At 60.1% G+C, this 26,021-nt stretch overlaps 1 protein-coding gene and 1 non-coding gene across 3 annotated transcripts in view; both read left to right on the top strand.

The window, feature by feature from the left end:
• The first annotated feature begins 6,060 nt into the window (after window positions 1-6,060).
• The window catches only part of TBC1D2B (TBC1 domain family member 2B), a 29,505-nt gene continuing 9,544 nt past the window's right edge, over window positions 6,061-26,021 (top strand). For both annotated transcript variants that reach the window (XM_036355456.1, XM_036355455.1), the window contains exons 1-6: window positions 6,061-6,396; window positions 17,526-17,679; window positions 20,815-20,980; window positions 21,716-21,876; window positions 23,500-23,747; window positions 25,574-25,972. In XM_036355456.1, coding sequence (XP_036211349.1) covers window positions 6,061-6,396; window positions 17,526-17,679; window positions 20,815-20,980; window positions 21,716-21,876; window positions 23,500-23,747; window positions 25,574-25,972 — 1,464 coding nt within the window. The remainder of the gene's footprint in view (window positions 6,397-17,525; window positions 17,680-20,814; window positions 20,981-21,715; window positions 21,877-23,499; window positions 23,748-25,573; window positions 25,973-26,021) is intronic.
• Window positions 24,904-24,966, top strand: LOC118679155. The gene has a single exon (XR_004975148.1). It is a non-coding gene; the product is annotated as a U7 small nuclear RNA (small nuclear RNA).

Genomic DNA, 26,021 nt, shown 5'->3' with positions numbered 1-26,021 from the left:
GCTGGCCGAGCTCTGAGGCGGGAGCAGAGGCCAGGAGCCCCTATATCTGCAGGCACCCCAGCTCATTTGCCTGCGTCCTGAGGCTGCACCGTCCCAACTGCCAGCCGCACACAGGGGCCCATTGTCACCTTGGGCGGGTGGCTGGCTCCCCTTGGCTGGCTGGAGACACTGGGGGAGGGTCGCCCCGGCACCCAGAGAGGGAGGGGAGGGGATCCCCGATGGCCCACTGGCCTTGCCCTCTTTCCCCATTTCTCTCAGCTCAAGACCAGCCCTGAGTGAAGTCCACAGCACGGCCGCTGCACACGAAGCAGGGGTTTAAATTCTATGCAGGGCCCGGCCAGCGTGGCTCAGGGGCTGAGCGCCGACCTAGGAACCAGGAGGTCGGGGTTCAATTCCCGGTCAGGGCACAGGCCCGGGTTGCGGGCTCCATCCCCAGTGGGGGGCGTGCAGGAGGCGGCCGATCCACGATTCTCTCTCATCATGGATGCTTCTCTCTCTCTCTCCCTTCCTCTCTGAAATCAATAAAAATATATTTAAAAAATAAGATAAAGACCAGTCCGGAATGAAGCCACAGCATGCCACCATTAGCAAAGCAGTGGGTTTAAAGTCCACGTCTGCTGCCCTCATAGAGGCCGCCTGTACTTTGCTACAGTTCTGGGCTGATTAATTCCACTTTCCGCTCAGGATGTAGCGTCTAGACCAGCGGTTCTCAGCCTGGGGGTCGCGGCCCCTTTGGGTGGAGGCTGAACGACCCTTTCACAGGGGTCGCCTAAGACCATCGGAAAACACATCTATAATTACATATTGTTTCTGTGATGAATCACTATGCTTCAATTATGTTCAATTTGTAGCAATGAAAATCCATCCTGCATATCAGGTATTTACATGACGATTCATCACAGCAGCAACATGACAGCAATGAAGCAGCCACGGAAATGATGTTATGGTTGGGGGTCCCCACAGCATGAGGAGCCGTATTAACGGGTCGCGGCATCAGGAAGGTTGAGAACCACTGGTCTAGACTCTAGGGCCGTTATGGGGACCACCTGTGACAGCACAATGTTTAAGAACGAGGGAGCAGGCCCGGCGGTGAGGCTCAGTGGTTGTGCGTCGACCTATGAACCAGGAGGTCAGGGTTCGATTCCCGGTCAGGGCACAGGCCCGGGTGGCGGGCTCCATCCCCAGTGGGGGGCGTGCAGGAGGCAGCCGATCCGTGATTCTCTCTCCTCACTGATGTCTCTCCCTCTCTCTCTCTCTCCCCTCTCTCTCCTCCCGCCCTCCTGACGACTCTCTCTAAAAATCAATGGAAAAATAAAATAAAAATAGAAACGCGATTCTGAGCCGTTCCTGGGCCAGCGGGGCTGCGGCCAACCTGAGTCCGGGAAATATTCAAATGCAAAGAAACGCCTTGCCAGCACCGTTTTCCATGACGCGTTCCCTTCCCTCCTCCCTCTGAGGCCCAGACTTTTAAGGGCGGAGCCCGGGCATTTGCATTCGAAGACAAAGACTTTGTGTCCCCAGGGGGTGCAGCCTGGGGCAGGAGAGGGGTCCGTGTTTACCCTCAGAAGATGTGGGGGGGCGAGTCCCTGCACCTGAGGTCCCAGAGCAGCTCTGCCCTCCTCCACCCTGGGTGCCCTCAGGGGTAGACAAGGGACATAGGAGGCTTCCGGCTCTGCAGTTGGTAAGTGGGCTTGCCTTAGAATCATCCCAACTGCTGGCTTCGGGACCTTAAGTGAGGCAGTAACTTCACTGTGCCTGTTTCATTTGTGGAAACGGAGGGGGGCCCTGCTGGTTAGCGTGGCTCAGTGGTTGAGCTTCAACCTAAGAACCAGGAGGTCCCGGGTTCGATTCCCGGTTGCCCGGGTTGCAGGCTCCGATCCCCAGTGTGGGGCGTGCAGGAGGCAGCCGATCCATGATTCTCTCTCATCATCTTTGTTCTTTTTTTAAAATATATTTTTAGTGATTTCAGAGAGGAAGGGAGAGGGAGAGATAGAAACATCAGTGATGAGAGAGAATCATGGATCTGCTGCCTCCTGCACGCCCCCCACTGGAGCCTGCAACCCGGGCATGAGCCCTTGACCGGGAACCGAACCCGGGACCCTTCAGTCTGCAGGCTGTCCCTCTATCCACTGAGTCAAACCAGCCAAGCTCATCATCTTTATTTTAAAATATATTTTTTATTGATGTCAGAGAGGAAGAGAGAGGGAGAGAGAAACATCCATGATGAGAGAGAATCATGGACCGGCTGCCTCCCGCACGCCCCACACTGGGGATCAAGCCTGTAACCCAGCCTGTGCCCTGACCGGGAATCGAACCCTGAACTCCTGGTTCCTAGGCCGACGCTCAACCACTGAGCCACGCCGGCCAGGCCTCTCTCATCATGGATGTTTCTCTCTCTCTCTCCCTCTCCCCTCCTCTCTGAAATCAATCTATATACATAAAAGCCTAAGCAACTGTTACGACCAGTCAACTGGTCACCGTGACGATGCACTGACCTCCAGGGGGCAGACGCTCAATGTAGGAGCTGCCCCTGGTGGTCAGTGCGCTCCCACGGCCAACCGCCCACAGTCCCTCCCCCCAGCTGGCCAGCCGGCCCTGATCAGGACTGAGTGAGATGGCCCCCGATCCGCCCCAGTCGCTGGCCAGGCCAAGGGACCCCACCCCTGCACAAATTCGTGCACCAGGCCTCTAGTAAAAATATATTAAAAAACAAACAAAAACAGAGCGAGAGAAAGGACCCTCCCCCCCCCCCCCCCCGTAGGCTTTGGGGGTGGGGAGCCGATCCACGCGGGACTGTGGCTGGGAGTCACCGAGCACGCGCCATACACTCAGCCCAGCTCCACGTCAGCCCGGGGCTGGGAAGTCCCCAGAATTCTCAGTTTCCATCCGTCTTCTGGAAACTTCCTCGTCCTGGGCCGTCCTCCCTCAAGGTCATGCTCCTCCCGTAGGACCAAGAGGTGGTCACGGGTCCTCCCAAAGGTGCTCTCTCCTGAGGGAGCTGCGTCTGGCCCGCCCTCGCGGAAGGAACCCCAGGAAAGGTCCCCCAGGAAGACGCTCACCGGCCCTGTCTTCAGCCATTTCTTGTTGTTGTTTTTTTTAATATATATATTTTTTTATTGATTTCAGAGAGGAAGAAAGAGGGAGAGAGTGAGAGACACATCAATGATGAGAGAGAATCCTGGATCGGCTGCCTCCTGCACGCCCCCCACTGGGGACCGAGCCCGCAACCCGGGCCTGTGCCCTTGACCGGAATCGAACCCGGGACCCTTCAGTCCACAGGCTGACGCTCTACCCATTGAGCCAAACCGGCTAGGGCTTGTTTTGTTTTTAATATATGTACTTTTTTGATTTCAGAGAGGAAGGGAGCGGGAGAGAGAGAGATAGAAATATCAATGATGAGAGGGAATCATGGACCGGCTGCCTCCTGCACGCCCCACACCGGCTCCCAAATCTAAATCGAGAAAAGCACAAGATCAAAATGAATAAATGAGTAACTGTCTACACCACGGAACACCCCACCCGCTTCATTTCGTCTTCATAAAACTTCCATCAGCCCGGCCGGCGTGGCTCAATAGCTGGGCATCGACCTAGGAACCAGGAGGTCAGGGTTCCATTCCCGGTCAAGGGCACACACCCAGGTTGCGGTCTGGATCCCAACCAGTGGGGGGAGGTATCTATCTCTGCCTCCCTCTCCCCTCCTCGCTGAAACCATTAAAAATACATTTAAAAATAAATTTAAAAAAAATAAAAGTTCCATCCTATCTGAACACGGTCTGGAGGTCAGGGCAGCTGAACTCACAAGAACCCCGCAGCGTGCAGATAAACTGCCTGCCAACCCTCCACCCCTCGGCACCCGGGGGGCACCCAGACCCCTGCCTGTCCCAGCCCTGGTCCCCCAGTCCCCCAGCCCCAGGGGCACCCAGACCCCTGCCTGTCCCAGCCCTGGTCCCCCAGCCCCCCAGCCCCAAGGGCACCCAGACCCCTGCCTGTCCCAGCCCTGGTTCCCCAGACCCAAGGGCACCCAGGTCCCTGCCTGTCCCAGCCCTGGTCCCTGGTCCCCCTGGCCCCAGGGGCACCCAGACCCCTGCCTGTCCCAGCCCTGGTCCCCGGGCCCCCCGGCCCCAGGGGCTGGGAGCCTGGTCAGCACCTCCGATGCCTGACCTCTAGGAAAAAGAACCCCGAGGCGTGTTGATTTGCCTGCCACTTTGGTAGGGAAATGAGGCCTCCTGGGAGCCTCCCCGCCAAGAGGGCCCCTGGTGGGCTCCTCTCTGAAGCTCCGCCACCTGCTTAGGCTGAGGGCCTCTCTTTAAAAAAAACACACAAACTATTTTTTATTGATTTCAGAGAGGAAGGGAGAGGGAGAGAGAGGGACATCAATGATGAGAGAGAATCATGCATCGGCCGCCTCCTGCACGCCTCCTACTGGGGATCGAGCCCACAACCCTGGCGTGTGCCCCGACCAGGAATCGAACCCGGACCCCCTGGCTCATAGGTGGACGCTCCACCACCGAGCCTCGCCGGCCGGGGGCTGAGAGCTTCTGGGAGCGGGAGCCAGGCGCCCAGTCCTTGTCTGAGTTTCGGTGTCGCCAACGGCAGGCAGAGGCAGGGGGCAGGCCTGGGGCCGTGTGTGTGTTGGGTGAATTGACGACCAGACTGAGGCCTTAACGGGACATCAGGGGCTGTGCCAGATACCTTGTGCTTATGGTCCCCTCTACGCCCCTCACCACAGCTCCCGGAGGTCAAGGCTACCACTGTGCCATTCTACAGGTGAAGTCACTGAGGCCGGGGAGGCCCGGGGGTCACACAGCCCCTCCCTTGTTGTGGGGACCCCCCCCCCCGCTGGCCTCCAGAGCCCAGTCGATCCCCCTCACACCCACCCCCCCTATGAGGGCAGGAAGTGCGAAAAGCAAGTCCGCAGCCCAAATTTCCCCTTTTCAGCAAACGCAGCCACTTCCTCCTGGGCTGGCCATTTCCTTCTGGTCACTGGGTTTTCTGAGGCCGAGGGGGCAGGGGCTCACGTGGGCATGCAGTACGCCCGCACGGGGCACGGGACGCTGGCATTTCACCTGAGAGACCTTCCCTCCCCAGGAAGGCCCCACTCTCCATCTGCTCGGGGAGGCAGGTGGTGGTTGGAGAAGCTCTGCTCTCGCTCAGATGGTCAGCGCTCACTTTAAAAAAGCAAACACGCCCTGACCGGTGTGGCTCAGTGGATAGCGCGTCGGCCTGCGGACTGGAGGGTCCCGGGTTCGATTCCGGCCAAGGGCATGGACCTTGGTTGCAGGCACATCCCCAATAGGGGGCGTGCAGGAGGCAGCCGATGGATGTTTCTCTCTCATCGATGTTTCTAACTCTCTATCCCTCTCCCTTCCTCTCTGAAAAAAATCAATAAAATAAATATAAAAAGATAAAATAAAAAGCAAACACCTTGAGCCCAGCCGAGGTGGCTCAGTGGTTGAGCATCGACCTAGGAACCAGGAGGTCACGGTTCGATTCGAGGTCAAGGGCACCTGCCCGGGTTGCGGGCTGTCCCTGAAGCCAATACAAAATAAGTAAATATACTTTTAACAGTTTTGTGCCCACGGTATCGAGGGGACACCCTGGTGGGTTTCGTGCCCTGCGCACCCCCATATACCCACTCTCCTAGGTAGAGGTGCAACAGTGCGCACGCGAGGGCAGCGAGCACGGAGTGGCCTACCGGGACCTCACCTGGTGCGCTTGACCCCCCCCACCCCCACCGCCTCCGGAGTCCACGTGGACGGACTACAAGTCCCGGGCGACTTTGCGCGCAGGCCGTAGGCGGGACTACAACCCCCAGGCTGCCTTGCGCGGGAGGGAGTGGGCGGCGGTGCGGGCCGGCGGTTGCGGGTCTACAAATCCCAGGCTGCCTTGCGCGGGAGGGCGTGGGCGGTGGCGCGGGCGGGCAAGCGTGAGGCCGGTGGGCGTGGGCGTGGCGGGGGCGGGACTACAACCCCCAGGCTGCCTTGCGCTAGGGCGGGGCGTCCCGGGGGGTGCGGCGGGCGGGCAGGCGCGGGTCCGGGGGCAGTGGGCGCGCGGCGGGCGATGCCGGGGCCCGGGCCCCGCGCGGACGAGGGCGGCGGGGGCGGCGGGGGCGAGGGCGCGGGGCCGGGGCGGGAGCCGGCGCGCCTGTGCGGCTACCTGCAGAAGCTGTCGGGCAAGGGCCCGCTGCGCGGCTACCGCAGCCGCTGGTTCGTGTTCGACGCGCGGCGCTGCTGCCTCTACTACTTCAAGAGCCCGCAGGACGCGCTGCCGCTCGGCCGCCTGGACATCGCCGGCGCCTGCTTCAGCTACCCGGGCCCCGACGAGGCGGCCGAGCCCGGCGCCGAGCCGCCCGCGCACTTCCAGGTGCACAGCGCGGACGCCGTCACGGTGCTCAAGGTGGGAGCCGCGTCGCTCTGCCCTGGGGGGGCGCTCCTTCCGCCCGGGGGGGGGGGGCGCCTGCCTCTCCCTGCCGCGCCCTCGCCCCCGCCGCCCCCGCGCCCCAACCCGTGCCCGGTGCTGAGGGCCCCTCCCCGGGCCCCTTTGCGCGCCCGCATCCCGGGGTGTCCGTGCGCCCCTCCCCGGGCCCCCTCTGCCCTCCCGCATCCCGGGGTGTCCGTGCGCCCCTCCCCGGGCCCTCCTCTGCCTGCCCGCATCCCGGGGTGTCCGTGCGCCCCTCCCCGGGCCCCCCTCTGCCCTCCCGCGTCCCGGGGTGTCCCGTGCGCCCCTCCCCGGGCCCCCTCTGCCCTCCCGCATCCCGGGGTGTCCGTGCGCCCCTCCCCGGGCCCCCCTCTGCCCGCCCGCATCCCGGGGTGTTCGTGCGCCCCTCCCCGGGCCCCCCTCTGCCCTCCCGCGTCCCGGGGTGTCCCGTGCGCCCCTCCCCGGGCCCCCTCTGCCCTCCCGCGTCCCGGGGAGTCCCGTGCGCCCCTCCCCGGGCCCCCTCTGCCCTCTCGCGTCCCGGGGTGTCCCGTGCGACCCCCTGGCGCTCAGGACGGCATGTTGACCTTGGCCGAGTGCGCTCACCTCCTGGCCTCGGCTGCCCCGTCCGCGGAGCGTGTGTTGGGGGCCCCGGGGTGCAGGGCGCAGCTGGTGAATGCGGCCCCGCGGTCAGTGCTCGGGTCCGAGCGGCAGGGCCCCCCCGCTGAGGCCCCGCAGCCCGTGGGGGGCAGAGCCCGGGTCTCGCTCCTGGGTTTGGCTGGGAACGTGCGACGGAGTTGCTCCCCGCACCAGCTCGGCCTGCGCGGGAGATGGAGCGCAGAAGCGGGGGGCTGGCGCCCGCGTCCCCGGGGCCAGAGGTCCCCTGGTTCTGGGGGGGCCGTCATCCCCGAGGGCCCTCCCTGCTCTGAGTGTGGGGTCCCGTGCTGGCTTCTCCCGCCCCTGCTGCCTGCCTGTTCCCGGAGGCCCCCTCCCTCCCTCCCTCCTTTTCTTTTTTCTTTATTTCTTTTTTTCCTTTTCTTTCTTTCTTCTCTCTCTTCCTTCTCTCTCTCCCCCCCCCCCCCCCCCCATCCTCCATCCGGTGTTGTCAGCTGGGCTGTCTGCAGAGCAGCGGGCGGGCCGGGACGCTGGGTCCGAGGACAGCTTTCTGCGAAGCCAAGTGCAGCACAGAGGGGGCTGTGCCTGCAGCTCCCCGGGCCCCCTGTGCGCAGGACTGAGCCCCATCCAGGGAGCTGCTCCCCCAGGTGTCCTTACAGCCCCCCAGCCCTCCACCCGTGTCCGAGGGGGCGCAGGCAGCCTGTGTCTGCAAAGGAAGCAGGCAGGGCCGCCCTCGGCCTGGCTTGGACAGAATGTGTGTGAACTTGGGCGTCTGACCCCGTGTGCGCGGGGACTTCTGCCAGGAAAGGCTCGTCCTGGCAGCCCTGGCCGTCCGTCCGCGGACGCGAAGCATTTCCTGGGGAATTGTGTGTTAAAAAGGACAACCACATCCTGTTTCGGATTTTCTCCGATGGCTTTGGAGCCCTCTACCCGTTTGTCTCATTGAAAAACTTTCTGGCACCGCCGGCGGGGCTCGGTGGTTGAGCGTCGACCTGGGAACCAGGAGGTCACGGGTTCGAGTCCTGGTCAAGGGCACGTGCCGGGGTTGCCGGCTCGATCCCCAGTGTGGGGCGTGCAGGAGGCAGCCGATCCATGATGCTCTCTCCTCATGGATGTTTCTCTCTCTCTCCCTCCCTCTCCCTTCCTCTCTGAGATCAATACAAATATTTTTTTAAAAATAGAAAAGATGCCCTAGCTGGTTTGGCTCAATGGGTAGCGCGTTGGCTCAAACATACCGGGGAGGAGGGAGTGGACATGAACCATTTATCTTCCTTTTCCCCTTTCCGATCCAAGCGGGACTTGGCCTAAGCGTAAGGCTTCCCGTCGGGGTTCCTCGGCCACGGGGGAACCCCGATCCCCGAGGGGCGTTGTAGGCGAGAGGGGACGAGGCCCTCTCAGGCTTCGGCCGGCTGTGTATCATGGTTACAGATCCCATTTCTCTTGACAGATGGGTCAGAAAGAGAAGGGAAGAAAACTCGGCAATGCGCTGAGGGCGTTAGCATGTGGTTCTGGTTTGTAAAGCGTGTGGGTCCCCTCCCTCCCCCCCGCCTTCCCCCGAGCAGCTGTGGTTTTGTGGGGCTGTTTGGGCTGGAGGCTGCCTGTAAGCTGATCCCGGAATTTCTGGGTAAGCCCTCCGTCCCGAGCGAGCTCAGGGTCTGGCCCAGCGCCTTCTGTTACAGACGAGGGGCCGGAGGCCGGAGAGGGGGCCCTGATTTCCCTGCGACCGCGAACCCAGACCCGGGCCTGCTGCGGACGGACAGAGTGGGGAGAGCGAGTGTCCGAAACATAGAGGATGTGATTGTGTTATCTCTCCGGACACAGCTGTCTTTTTTAAAAATATATATATATATTTTGATTGATTTCAGAGAAAAAAGGAAAAGGAGAGAGAGAAACATCCATGATGAGAGAGAATCACGGATCGGCCGCCTCCTGCACGCCCCCCACTGGGGATGGAGCCCGCCACCCGGGCCTGTGCCCTGACCGGGAATCGAACCCTGACCTCCTGGTTCCTAGGTCCACGCTCAACCCCTGAGCCCCGCCGGCCGGGCCTGAGCCCCCGCTTGGAGTCACCGGGCGCCCCAGTGGACATGCCTGTTGGTTTCCGAGTCACACGTAACTGGAGTCATGCGTTCCTCTCCCTAAGCCTCGGCGGTGGGGGGGGGGGGGGGGGGGGTGGGGAGCGCATTCTCTGGTGTTGACACTGCTCTGGGCTTCATGACAAACATGCGTCAGCCCGGGCGGGCGATCCGGCGTGTTCCGTCCGAGACAGATGGTGGGCCGGCCTCTTGCCGGGGCTGTCCCGCCGGGGACGTCCGCTCAGGGGTCTGGAAATACTGTCCTTTTTTTTTTTTTTTTTTAATGTGGAAGTTTGCTTTCATTACTATTACTCCTAGAGGCCCGGTGCCCGGAATTTGTGCAAGGGGCTCGGCCCTCGCAGCCCGGCTTCATCTGGAAGGTCGTCCGTCTGGAAGGTCGTCCGGCTTTTCGGTCTAATTAGCATATTAGCTCTTTATTACGTAGGATTCTTTTTAGAAGGAATGGAAAGAAGAGCGAGAGTCAGGGAGAAACATCGATGTGAGAGAGAGACACATCGGTGGGCTGCCTCCCACATGCGCCCCAGGGCCGGGGATCCAGCCTGCAATCCAGGAACGTGCCCTTGACCAGAATCGAACCCGGGACCCTTCAGTCCACAGGCCAATGCTCGATCCACTGAGCCAAACCGGCTAGGGCCTTTTTATTATTTTTAATTTTTGGTTGATCCTCAACTGAGGATATTTTCCCATCGCCTTTTAGAGAGCGTGGAAGGGAGAGGGAGAGACAGAGAGAGAAACGTTGATGTGAGAGAGACACATCGACTGGTTGCCTCCTGCGTGCGCCCCGACCAGGGCTGGGAATCGAGCTGCAACTGGAATCGAACCCAGGACCCTCTCATCCTCAAGCTGCACACACCAGGCCCGTCGACGCACGAGGCCCTCTGAGGGGCACGAGGCTGAGATGGCCTCTTCGGGGAGGTTTCAGGGTCACCCCGTACATAGCAGCTTAGCAAGTACCCTGGGAACCCAGAAGCTGCCAGGGGCTCAGCCCGGGGGGTTGCTCCCAGAACTGGGTCTGGTCGCGTCCTGGTGTCCGAGTGTCCGACGCTGTGGCCCCTCTTGAGTGCAGACTCCCTGGGGGCAGACATGTGTCGGGGTTCACCTCGGCATCACTGCTTCTCGGGGCAGTGATGGTAGATGACCTCTTCCGGCCCGGGGCCTGGTGGGGAGGGCGTGCGTGCTGTGCGGGCTGGGGGGGGGCCTGTGTGGCCTGCGTTCATGCAGCCGCTATCTTGAGCATCTGCTATGGTATGAGAGTTATGCTTTTGCTGTAGATCCAGCGGGGGGAACGTTCCCATCCATTTAAGAGACGACAGTTGCCCGGCCGGCGTGGCTCCGTGATTGGGCGTCGACCTGTGAACTAGGCCAGTGGTCGGCAAACTCATTCGTCAGCAGAGCCAAATGTCAACGGTACAACGACTGAAATTTCTTTCGAGAGCCAATTTTTAAAAAAAAATGTATTTTATTGATTTTAGAGAGGAAGGGAGAGGGAAAGAGAGATAGAAACATCAGTGATGAGAGAGAATCATTGATCGGCTGCTTCCTGCACGCCCCCTCCTGGGGATCAAGCCCACAACCCAGGCACGTGCCCTTGGCCGGAATCGAACCCGGGACCCTTCAGTCCACAGGCCGACGCTCTATCCACTGAGCCACACCGGCTAGGGCCAAATTTTTTAAACTTAAACTCTATAGGTAGGTACATGGTTATTCACTTCATGAGGGTCCTCCTCGGCTGGCCTTTGCTAAAAACGTCCTCAATCTGATGGAGGTACGTTCGCTGAGGTCGACCCCTTCCACCTCTCCCATCCACACTCATCTTGTAGACCTGTTTCATCTATCTTTTGTCACCCGCACACGAATTGCGGACGCGACTAGCACTAACCACTGCACATGAGACTGCTGCCTGACTGGCTCACTCAACTCCTGCACGAATCGTGCGCACCTCCCCCGCGCTGCGTATCCCGCGGCCCGACCGACCGACCGACTGACCGACCGACACCCCCACTGCTTCTAACGCCACTTCTCCAAAATAGACTCGCCCCGGCCGAAAACCGACTTCTGCACACGGGCCACGAAGTTTCAATCGCACTGTACGCGCGCTCCCGCGCGTGGTATTTTGTGGAAGAGCCACACTCAAGGGGCCGAAGAGCCGCATGTGGCTCGCGAGCCGAGGTTTGCCAACCGCTGAACTAGGAGGTCAGGGTTCGATTCCCAGTCAAGGGCACATGGCCGGGTTGCGGGCTCGATCCCGTGTGGGGCGTGCAGGAGGCAGTTGGTCGATGATTCTTTCTCATTTTTTAAAACATATATTGCTATTGATTTCAGAGAGGAAGGGAGAGGGAGAGAGGGAGAAACATCCATGATGAGAGAGAATCACGGACCGGCCGCCTCCTGCTCAACCCCCACTGGGGATGGAGCCCGCAACCCGGGCCTGTGCCCCGACCGGGAATCAAACGAACCGTGACCTCCTGGTTGATAGGTTGACGCTCAACCACTGAGCCACACCAGCTGGGCTCTGATCATTGATGTTGCGCTCTCTCTCTCTCTCCCCTTTTATCTCTGAAATCAATAAATATATATATATTTTTAAAACATTGGATTTTTTACAGAGAGGAAGGGAGAGGGATAGAGAGTTAGAAACATCAGGGATGAGAAAGAAACATCGATCAGCCGCCTCCTGCACACCCCCCACTGGGGATCTGCTCGCAACCCAGGTACACGCCCTTGTCCGGAATCGAACCCGGGACCCTTCAGTCCGCAGGCCGACGCTCTATCCACTGAGCCACACCGGCCAGGGCTGAAAGTATATTTCTTTAAAAGAAGAAACTACAGTGTTAAGACCTTTAAAGAGACGAGGTGGTCACTTGATACGATCAAAGAACTGCAGGAGCTTTGGGAAGAGAAAAAAGCGTGGGGCGAAGCCAGCTTTGTCTGCCGTTCGGCCGCGGGGCCCGGGCCGCACCGCATGTCGGCCAGGCTGTGGCCCTGAGGGAGGCCTGGCCTCTCTCCGTCGCGGATGAGGGGAGGGGGCCCTGACGGGGATGCGGCCCAGGGCCAGGGTGCTGAGCTTTCGGGTAAGAATTTCTGTGTCTGTGTGTGCCGAGCCTCCAGAGGGAGGGCTCCCGGGAGAAGGCACTCCCGCGCCCTGGTACCCCCGTGGCCCAGGGGTGGGGAACGTCCGCCCGCCCGGGGCCGCAGAAGGTCTGGCCCTGCCACGGCACGAGGGGTGAGTGAATGCAATGCTTGACCCAGTAGAGCAGGCTTGTTTTTTAAAAATATATTTTGTTATTGACTTCAGAGAGGAAGGGAGAGGGAGAGAGAGAGAACCATGGATCGGCTGCCTCCTGCATGCCCCCCACTGGGGATCGAGCCCACAACCCAGGCCTGTGCCCTTGACCGGAATTGAACCCAGGACCCTTCAGTCCGCAGGCCAACGCTCTGCCCACTGAGACACACCGGCCAGGGCAAGATGTTTGCTTTTTAAAGGAGAATGCTGACGTCCAGCCGGTGTGGCTCAGTGGTTGAGTGTCTGGTTGACCTATGAACCAGGAGCTCACAGTTTGGTTCCCAGGGGGGACTCGATCCCCAGGGTGGGGCGTGCAGGAGGCAGCCGGTCCATGATTCTCTCTTGTCATGGATGCTTTTCTCTCTCTCTCTCCCTCTCCCGTCCTCTCTGACTCAGATTGTTCCGGGAGATGATGGTGGGGTGCAGTAGGGTCTTGCTTAGCCTTTCAAAGGATTTATTTTATTTTTAATCCATTTTTATTGATTTCAGAGAGGAAGGGAGAGAGAGAGAGAAGCATCCACGATGAGAGAGAATCACGGATCGGCTGCCTCCTGCAGCCTCCCACTGGGGATCGAGTCCCGTCCCCCCGTCCCCCCCCCCCATCCCCCCTGCGGGAATCGAACCCCGACCTCCTGGTTCATAGGTGGAAGTTCAGCCACTAAAGCGACGCTGGCCGGGCGGGATTTTGACTGGAATTCATGTGATTGTTTTAACGAGATCTGTGTGTGTGCTGACGTTCGGACTGCGGTTTGAAAAGACATAACGGTCCCGTCCACTGGAAGGACAGAGGCCTGTGCGGCCGCGTCCCAGGCGATCGATCCCGTGTTCTTCCCTCTTTCCCGTCTCGGCCGCGGGCGCCGGGCTGACACGGGATTTCAGAACCGTCTGGGGAAAGTCACTTTTTTCTTTTTTCTTTTTTCCCCCGTTGGTTCTGGGCCGGATCCCTGGAGGGTGTCTCCAGGCTCCTGACGATGTGGAAACCCTCCAGAGAGAGTTCGGAGCCCAGGGCTGCTTGTCACTTTGGGGTGGGTCTGCTTTTGTGTTTTGTTTCATCTGAGTCTCGTTCTGGATCATCCGGCGGCTGACGGGAGAATTGCCTTGGACCCGGCTCGGGCATCCGGGGACCCTCTCCAGACGCGAGACCCGGGCCTCCCGCCATCCGGGTGGGGGCTGCCTGCTTCCCCCGGGGTCAGGCCCCCCCCCTGTCTGGACGTGGACGCCTTCCTGGCCATCGGGCGTCGGGCTTGTAAACACGGGAGCCCTGACCCGCCCCCTGACCCCCGGGGGGAGCCGCAGTTCACACGCCAAGTGGTGGCTGAGCTGCTGTGTCAGCACCGGGAGGATTTGCGGGGATGACAGGCGGCTCTGTGAGGGACGCCCGACGGCCTCTTGAGCTCTCAGATGGGATTTTTTTCTTTTTTTTAAATGAAGGTGACTTGTTTTATTTTTGAAATATATATTTTTTATTGATTTCAGAGATGGAAGGGAGAGGGGGAGAGAGAGAGAGAGAAGCATCCATGATGAGAGAGAATCTTTGATCAGCTGCCTTCTGCACACTCCCTACTGGGGATCGGGCCCACAATCCAGGCATGTGCCCTAGACTGGGAATCGAACCCGGGACCCTTCAGTCTGCAGGCCGATGCTCTATCCACTGAGCCACATCGGCCAGGGCTCAGATGGGATTTTTGAACTGGGTCTTGAGGATCGAATAGGAGTTTGCAGGTGGGTGTTAGTGCTGTAGGAGCCGAGGTCAAGGGGCCGGTTCTGTGTGCCTGCTGTGTGAGGGCGAGGCTCTGGTCCCACGGGGTGTGGGGCAGGGTGGGCCAGAGCTCCACGCATGATGGCTTGGCCCCGTGAGCCATCCGAGGGTTCTAACATAAGACTTGGTGGCCAGGGGTAAGAGGAGGGTTTACTGCCCGGCCGGCGTGGCTCAGTGCTTGAGCATCATCCCAGGAACCAGGAGGTCAGGGTTCGATTCCCGGTCGGGGCACAGGCCCGGGTTGCGGGCTCCATCCCCAGTGTGGGGCGTGCAGGAGGCAGCCGGTCCATGATCCTCTCATCATGGACGTTTCTATTCCTGCCGACATGCTGAGCGGGTGGGTTTCGTCCCCGCCGCGCCCTCCTCCCTCTGCCGTGAGACCAGGGAGCTGGGAGCTTTGGATCTCGACTGCACCCGGGAGGTCTTGGCCGCCATGAGCACGCGGAGGGCGGGTGGGCGGTGCTGCCAGCCTCACACAGAATAACTCAGTCTCGTCACAGCACCTTCCAGTAGGTTCCTGTATTATTCACTTTCTAAAAAAATAAGTTTTTATTGATTTTTAGAGAGAGAGGAAGTGGGAGAGAGAGAGAAACATCCATGATGAGAGAGAATCACGGACCGGCCGCCTCCTGCACGCCCCGCACTGGGGATCGAGCCCGCCACCCGGGCCTGTGCCCCGACCGGGAATCAAACCCTGACCTCCTGGTTCATAGGTTGGTGCTCCAGCCACTGGGCCACATGGGCCGGGCTCAGAGGACTTGATGGTGGGACTTTTCCAAGGAGAGAGCTGGGCACGGAGGGAAGGAAGTGCCTGGGGTCCACGGGCGGAGACAGGTGGCCAGGCCTGTCTGCCCAAGGGGGCTCCTGGGTGTGGGGGACAGGCCTGTGGGAGCAGCTACCCCCCCCCCCCATGGGTCTCAGCAGCTGTCGGGGCGGATTCCTCCGCAGCCGCACGAGGGTGGCCTGGCTCTCGTCCTGCGGCCGGGCCCCTCGTGGACGGCCCCTGCACGCACAGATGTCATACCGCAGCCGTGCCCACCCAGCCTCGTGGACCCTCAACCCTGGGACATGTTTTTGTTGTTGTTGTTTTAAGGAAAAAGTAAGCCCTTTTTTATACATTTAAGGTATTTTATTTTAATTTTTTGTTGATCCTCACCTAAGAATATTTTCCATTGATTTTGAGAGAGAGTGAAAGGGGGAGGGAGAGACAGAGAGAAACATCGATGTGAGAGAGACACACATTGATGGGCTGCCTCCTGCACATGCCCCCGACCGGGCCTGGGGATCAAGCCTGCAACCAAGGTACATGCCCTTGACCGGAATCGAACCCGGGACCCTTCAGTCCAAGGACTGACACTCTAGCCACTGAGCCACACCGGCCAGGGCTGAAATATTTCTGTATTGATTTCAGAGAGGAAGGGAGAAAAATAGAGAGACACATCAATGATGAGAGAGAGCCCTAGCCAGTTTGGCTCAGTGGCTAGAGCATCGGCCTGCGGACTGAAGGGTCCCGGGTTCCGTTCCAGTCAAGGGCACAGGCCCGGGTTACAGGCTCCATCCCCAGTAGGGAGCGTGCAGGAGGCGGCCAATCCATGTTTCTCTCTCATCATTGATGTTTCTCTCTCTCCTTTTCCCTTCCTCTCAGGAATCAATAAAAAGATAATTTAAAAAAAAAATTAAAAATGCAGTGGAAAACTCAGGCCTCTGGGTTTCTGCGGGTTTTGCCGCCTGCTGCTCTCGGTCCTGCCCTCACTGCCACCCCCGCCCCCCTGCCGCCCATCTGTGTTTGGGGTTCAGGTTCCTGATAACAGGGCTTCCCGCCTCCCCGTGGCCAGCACGCCCCGGCCACATGCACGCCGGCCGGCTGCCCCCAGCGGCTGGGGTGGGAGTCAGATGCTTGCTGCGGTTTCTAGATTGTTTTATAGGAAAGGAACCCGCCGGCCGCGGCCTCGAGGGGCGGGCGCCTGTGGGCCCGGTTTCTGTCTCGGGAATAATGGGTCGGACCTGGGAGGCCTGAGGTCCGAAAGGGGTCTTGCCCCCGGCAGGGAGCGGGAGCTGACAGACGGACGGACGGGGGGCTGGGCGTTCCCTGCTGAGACGGGCTGCGTGGAGAGGAGGAGGGAGGCGGTGTTCTTGTACAAGCAGATTTTTTCATGGGGCCTGCGTCGCAGGAGACAGCGGGCGAGGCCGGTGAGGGTGGGACCCCACGAGGGGGGGCGCCCGCTTTTCCGAGCACAGACACGCGGGGAGCCCGTTCGGGGGTGGGGGGTGGGGAGGCAGGTGCCTGCAGTTGCTGGTGGTCTTCTCCCTGGGGCGGGGGTGGGAGCGGGCAAGGGAGCTGGTGGAGGACCAGACACACACACATGCGCACACACGCGCAGGTGTGTGCACATGTAGCAACACATGTGTATATGTGGAGACACATGCATGCACACGTGCGTGCGTAGACATGCATCTACATGTGAACTTACAGCTACATGCACGTATGTGACCATGTGCGCACAGGCATGCACTGTATGCACACACTCACATACATGTGTGTGCACACGTCCATGCATGTACACACATGCACCCACATGCACACATCCCTTCCTCTCTGAAATCAATAAAAACATTTTTTTAAAAATATATTTTATTGATTTTTTACAGAGAGGAAGGGAGAGGGATAGAGAGCCAGAAACATCGATGAGAGAGAAACATCGATCAGCTGCCTCCTGCACACCTCCCACTGGGGATGTGCCCGCAACCCAGGCACATGCCCTCGACCGGAATTGAACCCGGGACCCCTCAGTCCGCAGGCCGACGCTCTATCCACTGAGCCAAACCAGTTTCGGCCAATAAAAACATTTTTAAAAATATATATTTTTAAATGTCACATCCATGGAATCATACAGCATGTAGCATGTGGGATCCGGCTTATCTCACACATGCACTTAATATTCATCTGTGCTGGGTGGGTCATGGTGGGGTTTTGTTGTTTTAATGTAAATATATTTTTTATGGATTTCAGAGAGGAAGGGAGAGGGAGAGAGAGAAACATCCATGATGAGAGAGCATCATGGATCGGCTGCCTCCTGCACACCCCCCACTGGGGATGGAGCCCACAACCCGGGCCTGTGCCCTGACCAGGAATCGAACCCTGACCTCCTGGTTCCTAGGTCGACGCCCAGCCCCTGAGCCGCACCAGCCGAGCTGTTGTTTTAATTGCTAAAGCGTATTCCCCGGTGTCGGTCTTGAAATGGACATGTCTTTGAGCTGTTCTCAGCCCTTAAAGGGCCAGATGTGCGTCTGTCCCCACGAAACACCGTGGCTCTGAGCTTCACCCCGGGCGGCCGTAACCCTGCCCCTCTCTCCCCAGGCCCCCAACCGCCAGCTCATGACCTACTGGCTGCAGGAGCTGCAGCAGAAGCGCTGGGAGTACTGCAACGGCCTGGACATGGTCAAGTGGGACAGCAGGACCTCCCCCACCCCCGGGGACTGCTCCCAGGGCCTGGTGGCCAGAGGCGCCCCAGGTGAGTCACTGCCTGGCGTGGCCGCCATCTGGCCCGCCCACCAGCCTCGCGGGGAAAGTGGGCGCAGAGGTCCCGGCCCCGAGGAGCCCTGGTGCACGGCGGCTCCCCACACTCCCCGGGCTGCCACGCCAGAGCCGTATGCAGGCCTGGAATGACCTTGGGGGCCGGGCAAGGTCAGGGCCTGGCCCTCCGCCCACCTGGAGGCACAGAGCCCACGCCACGTGGGTTGGACAGAGGGGCCGAGCTCTCAGGGTGTGTATACATGAGGGCGGGGCGGGGGGGCGGTTTTCAAAGCCCCGCCTGTGACCCGGCATGTTTCCTAAGAAGATTTGTGGTTTTTTAAAATATATTTCTTTATTGATGTCAGAGAGGACGGGAGAGGGAGAGAGAGAGAGAGAGACATCCACGAGGAGAGAGAATCAGGGACCGGCTGCCTCCTGCACGCCCCACCCTGGGGATCGAGCCTGCAACCCACGCTGCGCCCCGACCGGGAATCGAACCCTGACCTCCTGGTTCAGAGGTCAACGCTCAGCCACGGAGCCCCGCCGGCCGGGCCAGTCCCTCTTTTAAGCCGAAACGCTGTGGCCTGGGAGCCCCCGGAGACATCTGAGCCCACGTGTGGTTCCCTTCGCTTGGCCTGGGGCCTGCCACGTGGGAGTTTAGAGTTTGTGCCACTGACCTTTTCTCGTCCGCTCAGCAGCGCAGGCCCCTGTGAGCGGCTTTCTCCCTCCCTCCCTCCCAGCGTCTCCAGTGGGCGGAGTGAGATGGTGTGAGGGCCCTGCGGGGTGCAGAGGCCCCAGGTGGGGGGGGGTGGGGTGGGGTGAGCCCGTCCGCGGGTGGTCGGGGCCTCTCTGAGGCGGCGGCAGCCACGCTGAGCCCTGAAGGGGGAGCAGGAGTCAGGCGGGTGCAGGGGAGGAGAGGCAGGGGTGGGAGCAGTGGGGTGAGCCGGGCTGTGGTTGGGGGAGAGCCTTGACCTCCGGGTTTGGGACTTTATCCTCAGAGCAGCGGCGTGTCTGAAGGTGCATGTGTACAAATGACCAGACGTCCGCCACCGTTTAGATCAAGAACAAATAACGAAACTGCGCCCGGCCGGCGGGGCTCAGGGGCTGAGCGTCGACCTGTGAACCAGGAGGTCAGGGTTCGATTCCCGGTCAGGGCACAGGCCCGGGTGGCAGGCTCCATCCCCAGTGGGGGGCGTGCAGGAGGCGGCCGATCCGTGGTTCTCTCTCATCATGGATGTTTCTCTCTCCCTCTCTCCCTCCCCCTTCCTCTCTGACATCAACACAAATATTTATGAGAAAAAAAAAGGGACAGAGCAGGTATAACAGCAGACTCCTCAGGCACAGCTCTGTGCGGCGCTGGGAGATGGAGACTCGGGGCTCTGGGACGTCTGCGAGCCCGTCCGTGTCCTGAGGCATTTAGTCCCGTGACCGCTGATGTCACACGTGGACGGGGATGCCGGCAGCTCCGCTTTCACTCAAAGTCGGAAAACCAGCCCTGACCGTGCGGCTCAGTGGATAGAGCGCCGGCCTGCAGACGGAAAGGTCCCGGGTTCGATCCCGGTCAAGGGCATGCACCTGGGTTGCGGGCACATCCCCGTGGGAGTGTGCAGGAGGCAGCTGATCGATGTTTCTCTCTCATGGATGTTTCTAACTCTCTATCCCTCTCCTTTCCTCTCTGTGAAAAATCAATAAAATAGATTTTTTTTTTTAAAAAGACGGAAAACCGGGCAACGATAACAACATTGCAAAAGCCGGGAAACAGCTTCTTTTCCACGTCAGATAATTGCATTGAGACCAGGCCTGTGTGGCCACCGCCCTCCCCGCCTCGGCCCTGCTCTGCTCCCCACCCCCACCCCCGCCCCCACCCCCACCCCCAGCCCCACTTCCCCAGGAAGCTGTCCGCCGCGGGCGCCCTTGCTGCAAGGCTGGGGTTTCCTCGTAACCTTGGGGTTTTGTCTTCACACTCCGAGCCCGCGGAGGGGCCGCCTCGCCTTGCGGCCAGCCCACACAGGAAGGGGGCTGCACGCGGCCCCCCAGGTCCCCGCGCTGTTTCCTGGCTCTGCTGAGAGGGGTGTGCTCTGCCCCGGCCGGGAGCCGGGCTGGTGGGAGCATCGTCCCCACCACCAGGGTTCGGGGCTCCATCTAGTCCGGAGTCAGCCAATGGCCTGGGTGGTGTTGCCCAGTGGGTAGAGCGCCGGCCTGTGGATGGAAGGGTCCCGGGTTCGATTCCCAGTCAAGGGCACATGCCCGGGTTGTGGGCTCGATCACCAGTAGTGGGGCGTGCAGGAGGCAGCTGATCCATGATTCTCTCTCATCATTGGTATTTCTCTCTCTCTCTCTCCCTCTCCCTTCCTCTCTGAGATCATTAAAAATATATTTTAAAAATAAGAAATAGAAGAGGAAGCACTGTGGTGTACGAGGAGGGTGGCACCCTCCCTCCTCTCTCTTGGAGGGGGTCCGGCTGCCAGGGACTTGATGTACGCCCTGTGACTAGCTTGCCATTTTATTAAAAATATATTTGTTTTGATTTCAGAGAGGAAAGGAGAGGGAGAGAGAAACATCATTGAGGAGAGAGAATCACGGACCGGCTGCCTCCTGCACGCCCCCCACTGGGGATCGAGCCCGCCACCCGGGCCTGGGCCCCTACCTGGAATGGAACCCTGACCTCCTGGTTCCTGGGTCAACGCTCAGCCGCTGAGCCACACCCGGCTGGTCCCGAGGATATATTTCCGTTGATTTTTATGGAGAGTTGAAGGGAGGGGGAGAGACAGAGAGAAACATCGATGTGAGAGAGACATGGATCGGTTGCCTCCTGCACGCACCCCGACCGGGGCCGGGGATCGACCCTGCAGCCGAGGTACATGGCCTTGACCGCAGTCGAACCCGGGACCCTTCAGTCCGCAGGTGGATGCTCTACCCATTGAGCCACACCAGCCAGGGCACTGTGATCTACTTCAGGCCAAAAGGGTTGCAGAACACCGAAGCCACCCACATGTTTTTGTGCCGTCTCCATTAAAACCTCGCCGCCCTGTGTATATGCAGGTGTTTGTGGAGAATATCAGTCTGTGCTTCGTGGGGGTCAGGGTCCCCGGGGCAGCTCTGAGTCGCCGACCTCTGTCTGCCTCTCTCCCAGAATTCCTGTACCCACACCCCAACGCTTCCGCCGAAAAAGCCCGAAACGTCCTTGCTATAGACGCAGCCCCCGGAGAGCTGGTGGGAGAACAGGCCGCCAGCCAGCCGGCCCCGGGGCCCCCCAACTCCATCAACTTCTCTCTGAAGCAGTGGGGCGCCGAGCTCAGGTGAGTCCCGGGAGGGGGGGCCGTTCGCCCAGGACCCCGAAAGCGGTGACGTGTGACGACACAGGTGACGATTGCATGTAGGAACGTTGTCACCTGTCATTTCGGGGTCTGGTTGTAGCGACTGTTTTTTCCCCTCCTGATGGATAGGATTTCCATTCCTCTTTGCACACCGGGTCATTTTTCTCCTGGGGGACCAGTGTCGTGGGTTTTTACCTTTCTGGGTGCTGGGCTTTTTTTTGTCTTTTATAAATATTCTTTTTTTTTTTTTACTTAAAAAAGAGAGGAAGGGAGAGGGAGAGAGAGAAACATCAAGGAGGAGAGAGGATCATGGATCGGCCGCCCCCTGCACGCCCCACATGGGGATCGAGCCCGCAACCCGGGCATGCGCCCTTGACCGGGAATGGAACCCTGACCTCCTGGTTCATAGGTCGACGCTCACCCACTGAGCCATACTGGCCGGGCCGGGTTATACCGTTTTTGCTAATGTGAATAGCGCCGAAATGATAGTTCTTGCTCGCGCTCCTTGTGCACATGTGGGAGGACGCGTCTGGGAAAGGCTGGGTCTTGGGTAGACACCTTCGTCTCACCTGCCTGTGGCTGGTGTCTCCACGGTGACAGCACGACTTGCGTCTCACAGCGTCTGATCCTGTCAGAGCCTCCAGCCCCGGGCGTGTGAGGTGACGTTGTGCGTGACGGTGTCTTTTCTCTAAATCACACGTTTCGTTTCCCCCGTAGAAACTCGATGTCTTCCTTCCGCCCGGGGAGGGGCCAGGACAGCCGGAAGAGCGTGTTCTACACCCACGAGGAGTGGGAGCTCCTGGACCCCAGCCCCAAGGACCTGGAGGAGTCGGCCGCGCAGGAGGAGAGACGGAGGCCGGCACCGGAGGGAAGCAGAGGTACGGGCGGGCTCCGCGGTCCCGGCCCCTCTCTCCGCCGCCGCCTGCCAGCCACAGGGTGGGGAGCCTGCCGAGCAGGGAGCCTGCATTCTCTTTATTTCTGGTTTATTTTCCTAAAAATATTTGTATTGATTTCAGAGAGGAAGGGAGGGGGAGAGAGAGAGAAACATCCATGATGAGAGAGAATCACTGATCGGATGCCTCCTGCACGCCCCCCACTGGGGATCGAGCCCACAACCCAGGCCTGTGCCCTTGACCAGAATCGAACCCAGGACCCTTCAGTCCACAGGCCAACGCTCTATCCATTGAGCAAACCAGCTAGGGCATCTTTTTAATTTTTTTAAAAATATTTTTATTGCTTTCAGAGAGGAAGGGAGTGGGGAGAGAGAAACATCAGTGATGGGAGAATCACTGATTGGCTGCCTCCTGCACGCCCCGCACTTGGGATCAAGCCCGCAACCCGGGCCTATGCCCTGACCGGGAATCAAACCCTGACCTCCTGGTTCATAGGTCGACGCTCAGCCACTGAGCCACGCCAGCCGGGCTCCTAAAAAAAATGTTCATTACAGCTTCATTGTTACACCTGAGGACAGTGAGAGACACTCTTTAACATTATCCCATTTCCCCAGTGTCCCTTCGATGGCTGCCTCCCTGGGCCTTTCAGACCAGGAGGCCACGGCCCCGCACACAGCACAGGCTCCTGTTGCCTGTCTCCTAACTTTATGTGAGTGAAATCTGTATAGCGCTGACCCCGTGTCTCCCTTTATATCTCAAATACATATGTGACTCCGTCTGCACTGAAATGTATCTGGGTCCCTCGGTATCCTTAAATACCAATCTCAGTGGATAGAGCATCGGCCTGCGGACCGAAGGGTCCCGGGTTCGATTCCCGGTCAGGGCACGTGCCCGGGTTACAGGCTCAATCCTCAGTGGGGGGCGTGCAGGAGGCAGCCGATCCATGGTTCTCTCTCATCACGGATGTTTATCTCCCTCCCTCTCCCTTCCTCTCTGAAATCAATAAAAATATTTTTAAAAAAATAAAAAGATAAGACGTGTGTTTACAACATTTACATATACTTGGAGGTTTTTTTGTATCTTTGACTAAGGGCAAGTTAGCGAAGGGTCCCTAGGACGTCTGAGTCCTGCACTGGGAACCTGCTATCTGGCTTCATGGGGTGCCCTGGGGGAGGGGACCCCGTGTCCCCAGGGTGCTGGGGGCCCTGGAGACACCCTGCCCCCCACTCCCATGCTCCCCGGGCCTGTGTCTCTGTTCTCGTTGGTCCTCAAAGGGCCCGAGATGGGAAACAGTTACATGAACACAGAGGTGGGGCTCTGAGCTTCAGAAAAGAGATTTTGGAAACTCAACTGGGTTTTCCCAAGAGCCGCCTGGTCGCGCGTCCCCGTGGGGGCCGTTTCTTCATCGCCTCCAGGCAGAGGTTGAGCAATCCAGCCCGAGTGCAATCCCTTCGCGAGGCCAAGGGGCGCGGCCTTGTCAGGAAGCGTCCGGCCGGGCTCTGCGGGACTCAGAGGCAGCTGCAGGGGGGGTGGGGGGGGGTGAGTGACAGCAGAGGCCGGGAAGCGGCCGGGTTTCCCGGAGCCTCCACACGCGCTCTGTCCCTGCAGGAGGCACCGGCTCCGGCTTCCTCTTCGATCTGGGCCGTGTTCCCTACAAAGGCAGGCGCCCCCTGAAGGACATGATCGGGTCGTACAAGAGCCGCCACAGCAGCGGGGACCCCGCCCCCGAGAGCACGCCGGGGGCGCCAGGGGGTGCCGGGGGCGCCAGCCGGACCTCGGACCCTGACGCGCAGCAGCAGGTGCAGAGCCAGCAGGAGGAGCTGGAGCGTCTGCGCAAGGAACTGTCGAGCCAGAAGGTAACTTACCCTCCCCCTCCCCCTCCCCCTCCCCCTCCTGAGTCCTGCCCTGGGAACCTGCTATCCCCCTCCTCCTCCTCCTCCTCCTCCCCCCCTCCTCCTCCGCCTACCCCCCTCCTCCCCCCTCCCCTGCCCCCCTCCTCCCCCTCCCCTCCTCCTCCCCTGCCCCCCTCCTCCCCCTCCCCCTCCTCCTCCCCCTCCCCCTCCCCTTCCTCCCCCTCTCCCTCCCCCTCCTCCTCCCCTGCCCCCGCCCCCTCCCCCTCCTCCCCCCCCTCCTCCTCCTCCTCCTGGCTCTTGGGCCTTCGTGGTCGGTGCTGCCTGGGCTGCGGCCCGAGGTCCAGCCCTGGGCCCGGCCCGGTTCAGACACACGTGGGTTTCCAGGGAGAGAGCAGACCCCGGGGGGCTCAGGGGAGGGGGTGTCTGCCCCTCAGGATCGAAGAGTCCTGAGCAGTTAAAAGACTTTAAAGTCCTGCCCGGCCGGCATGGCCCAGTGGTTCGCGTCGACCTAGGAACCAGGAGGTCAGGGTTCGATTCTGGTCAAGGGCACGTGCCCGGGTGGCGGGCTCCATCCCCAGTGTGGGGCGTGCAGGAGGCGGCCGGTCCGTGATTCTCATCACTGATGCTTCTCTCTCTCCCTCTCCCTTCCTCTCTGAAACCAATAAAAGTATATATACACACATGTATTTTTTTAAAGGACTCTCCGCATCCTATCCAACAGCACTTTCCTTCTTCTAATCAGGCCCTAATGACCCTAATTGCCCAGCGGCCAGCGTGACTCAGCGTCGGCCTCGCGGCTCTCACACGGCGTGCGTGCTCGCCGGAACCGCCGCTGGTCACAGCGTGTGCGCCGCGGCTTCTGTTTCCTGCGATTGTCTTTATGGAGGCGGTTTTATCTCCTCTTTATTTTTGAGATCCTTCCAGAGGAAGTTCGGTATTAACATGTTTCCAGGGCCCTGGCCGGTGTGGCTCAGTGGATAGAGTGTCGGCCTGCGGACCGAAGGGTCCCGGGTTCGATTCCGTCAAGGGCACGGACCTTGGCTGCAGACTCCTCCCTGGCCCCGGCCCTGCCCCTGGTGACAACCCATCGATGTGTCTCTCTCACATCGATGTTTCTCTCTGTCTCTCTCTCGCTTCCACCCTCTCTCAAAATCAGTGCAAGTGCTTACAGCTCTTTTTGAATTTGTCCGGCGGGTCTTCCGGCTTTTACTGGAAGGCCCTGAAGAAAAACTATATTAATAAAAGGGTAATATGTCAATTAGACCAGACATCTTCAGATGTCCTTTTGGACAAAGCCACGGTGGCACAGGCCAGGGCAGAGGCAGTTAGGGGCAATCAGGCCAGCAGGGGAGCAGTTAGGGGGCAATCAGGCCGGCAGGGGAGCAGTTAGGGGCGGTCAGGCCAGCAGGGGAGCAGTTAGGGGGTGATCAGGCCAGCAGGGGAGCAGTTAGGGGCGATCAGGCCGGCAGGCAGGCAGGTGAGCAGTTAGGAACCAGTGGTCCCAGATTGCGAGAGGGTTGTCTGACTGCCAGTTTATGGGGCCTAAACTAGCAGTCGGACATCCCCCAAGGGGTCCTGGATTGGAGAGGGTGCAGGCCGGGCTGAGGACAGCCCCCCCCCCCCCCATGCATGAATTTCATGCACCGGGCCTCCAGTAAAAAATAATAAAAAACAAAAATCAATGGACAAGTATCCTCAGGCGATCATTTTTCTCGGGTGAGGATTAAAAAAAAAATGTCCTGAGTCAGGTTTCCGCGTTTCCCCACCTTCCCGTGTGGCTCCGCGTGGACGTGTCACGTGTCTGCCCCCCCCCCCCCCCGTGGCTGCAGGAGCTGGTGCGGCTGCTGCAGCAGACGGTGCGCTCCTCGCAGTACGACAAGTACTTCGCCGGCAGCCGGCTGTGCGACGGGCCCCCCCAGGACACGCTGGCGCTGCTGCACCAGAAGGACGACCAGATCCTGGGCCTGACCCACCAGCTGGACCGGCTGGCGCTGGAGAAGGAGAGCCTGCAGCAGGAGGTGCGCACGCTGAAGGCCAAGGTGGGCGAGCTCAGCGAGCAGCTGGGCATGCTCATGGAGACCATCCAGGCCAAGGATGAGGTCATCATCAAGCTGTCGCGGCAGCTCAGCGAGAGCGAGGGCCGCGCCGCCTCCCCCACCCCGGCGCCCGGCTCCCCCGCCGCCGCCAGCCCGGCCAGCAGGGACCAGCAGGAGCTGGACAGGCTCAAGGTGAGGAGTCCCCAGCCCCTCCCGGTCTCTGTGTGGTGACGTCCCTCGA

The sequence above is a fragment of the Myotis myotis genome, unplaced genomic scaffold, assembly GCF_014108235.1.
Source record: "Myotis myotis isolate mMyoMyo1 unplaced genomic scaffold, mMyoMyo1.p scaffold_m19_p_22, whole genome shotgun sequence".
NCBI lineage: Eukaryota > Metazoa > Chordata > Mammalia > Chiroptera > Vespertilionidae > Myotis > Myotis myotis.
Note: the sequence above shows the minus strand (reverse complement) of the source record. Positions and strands in the feature narration are given on the sequence as shown.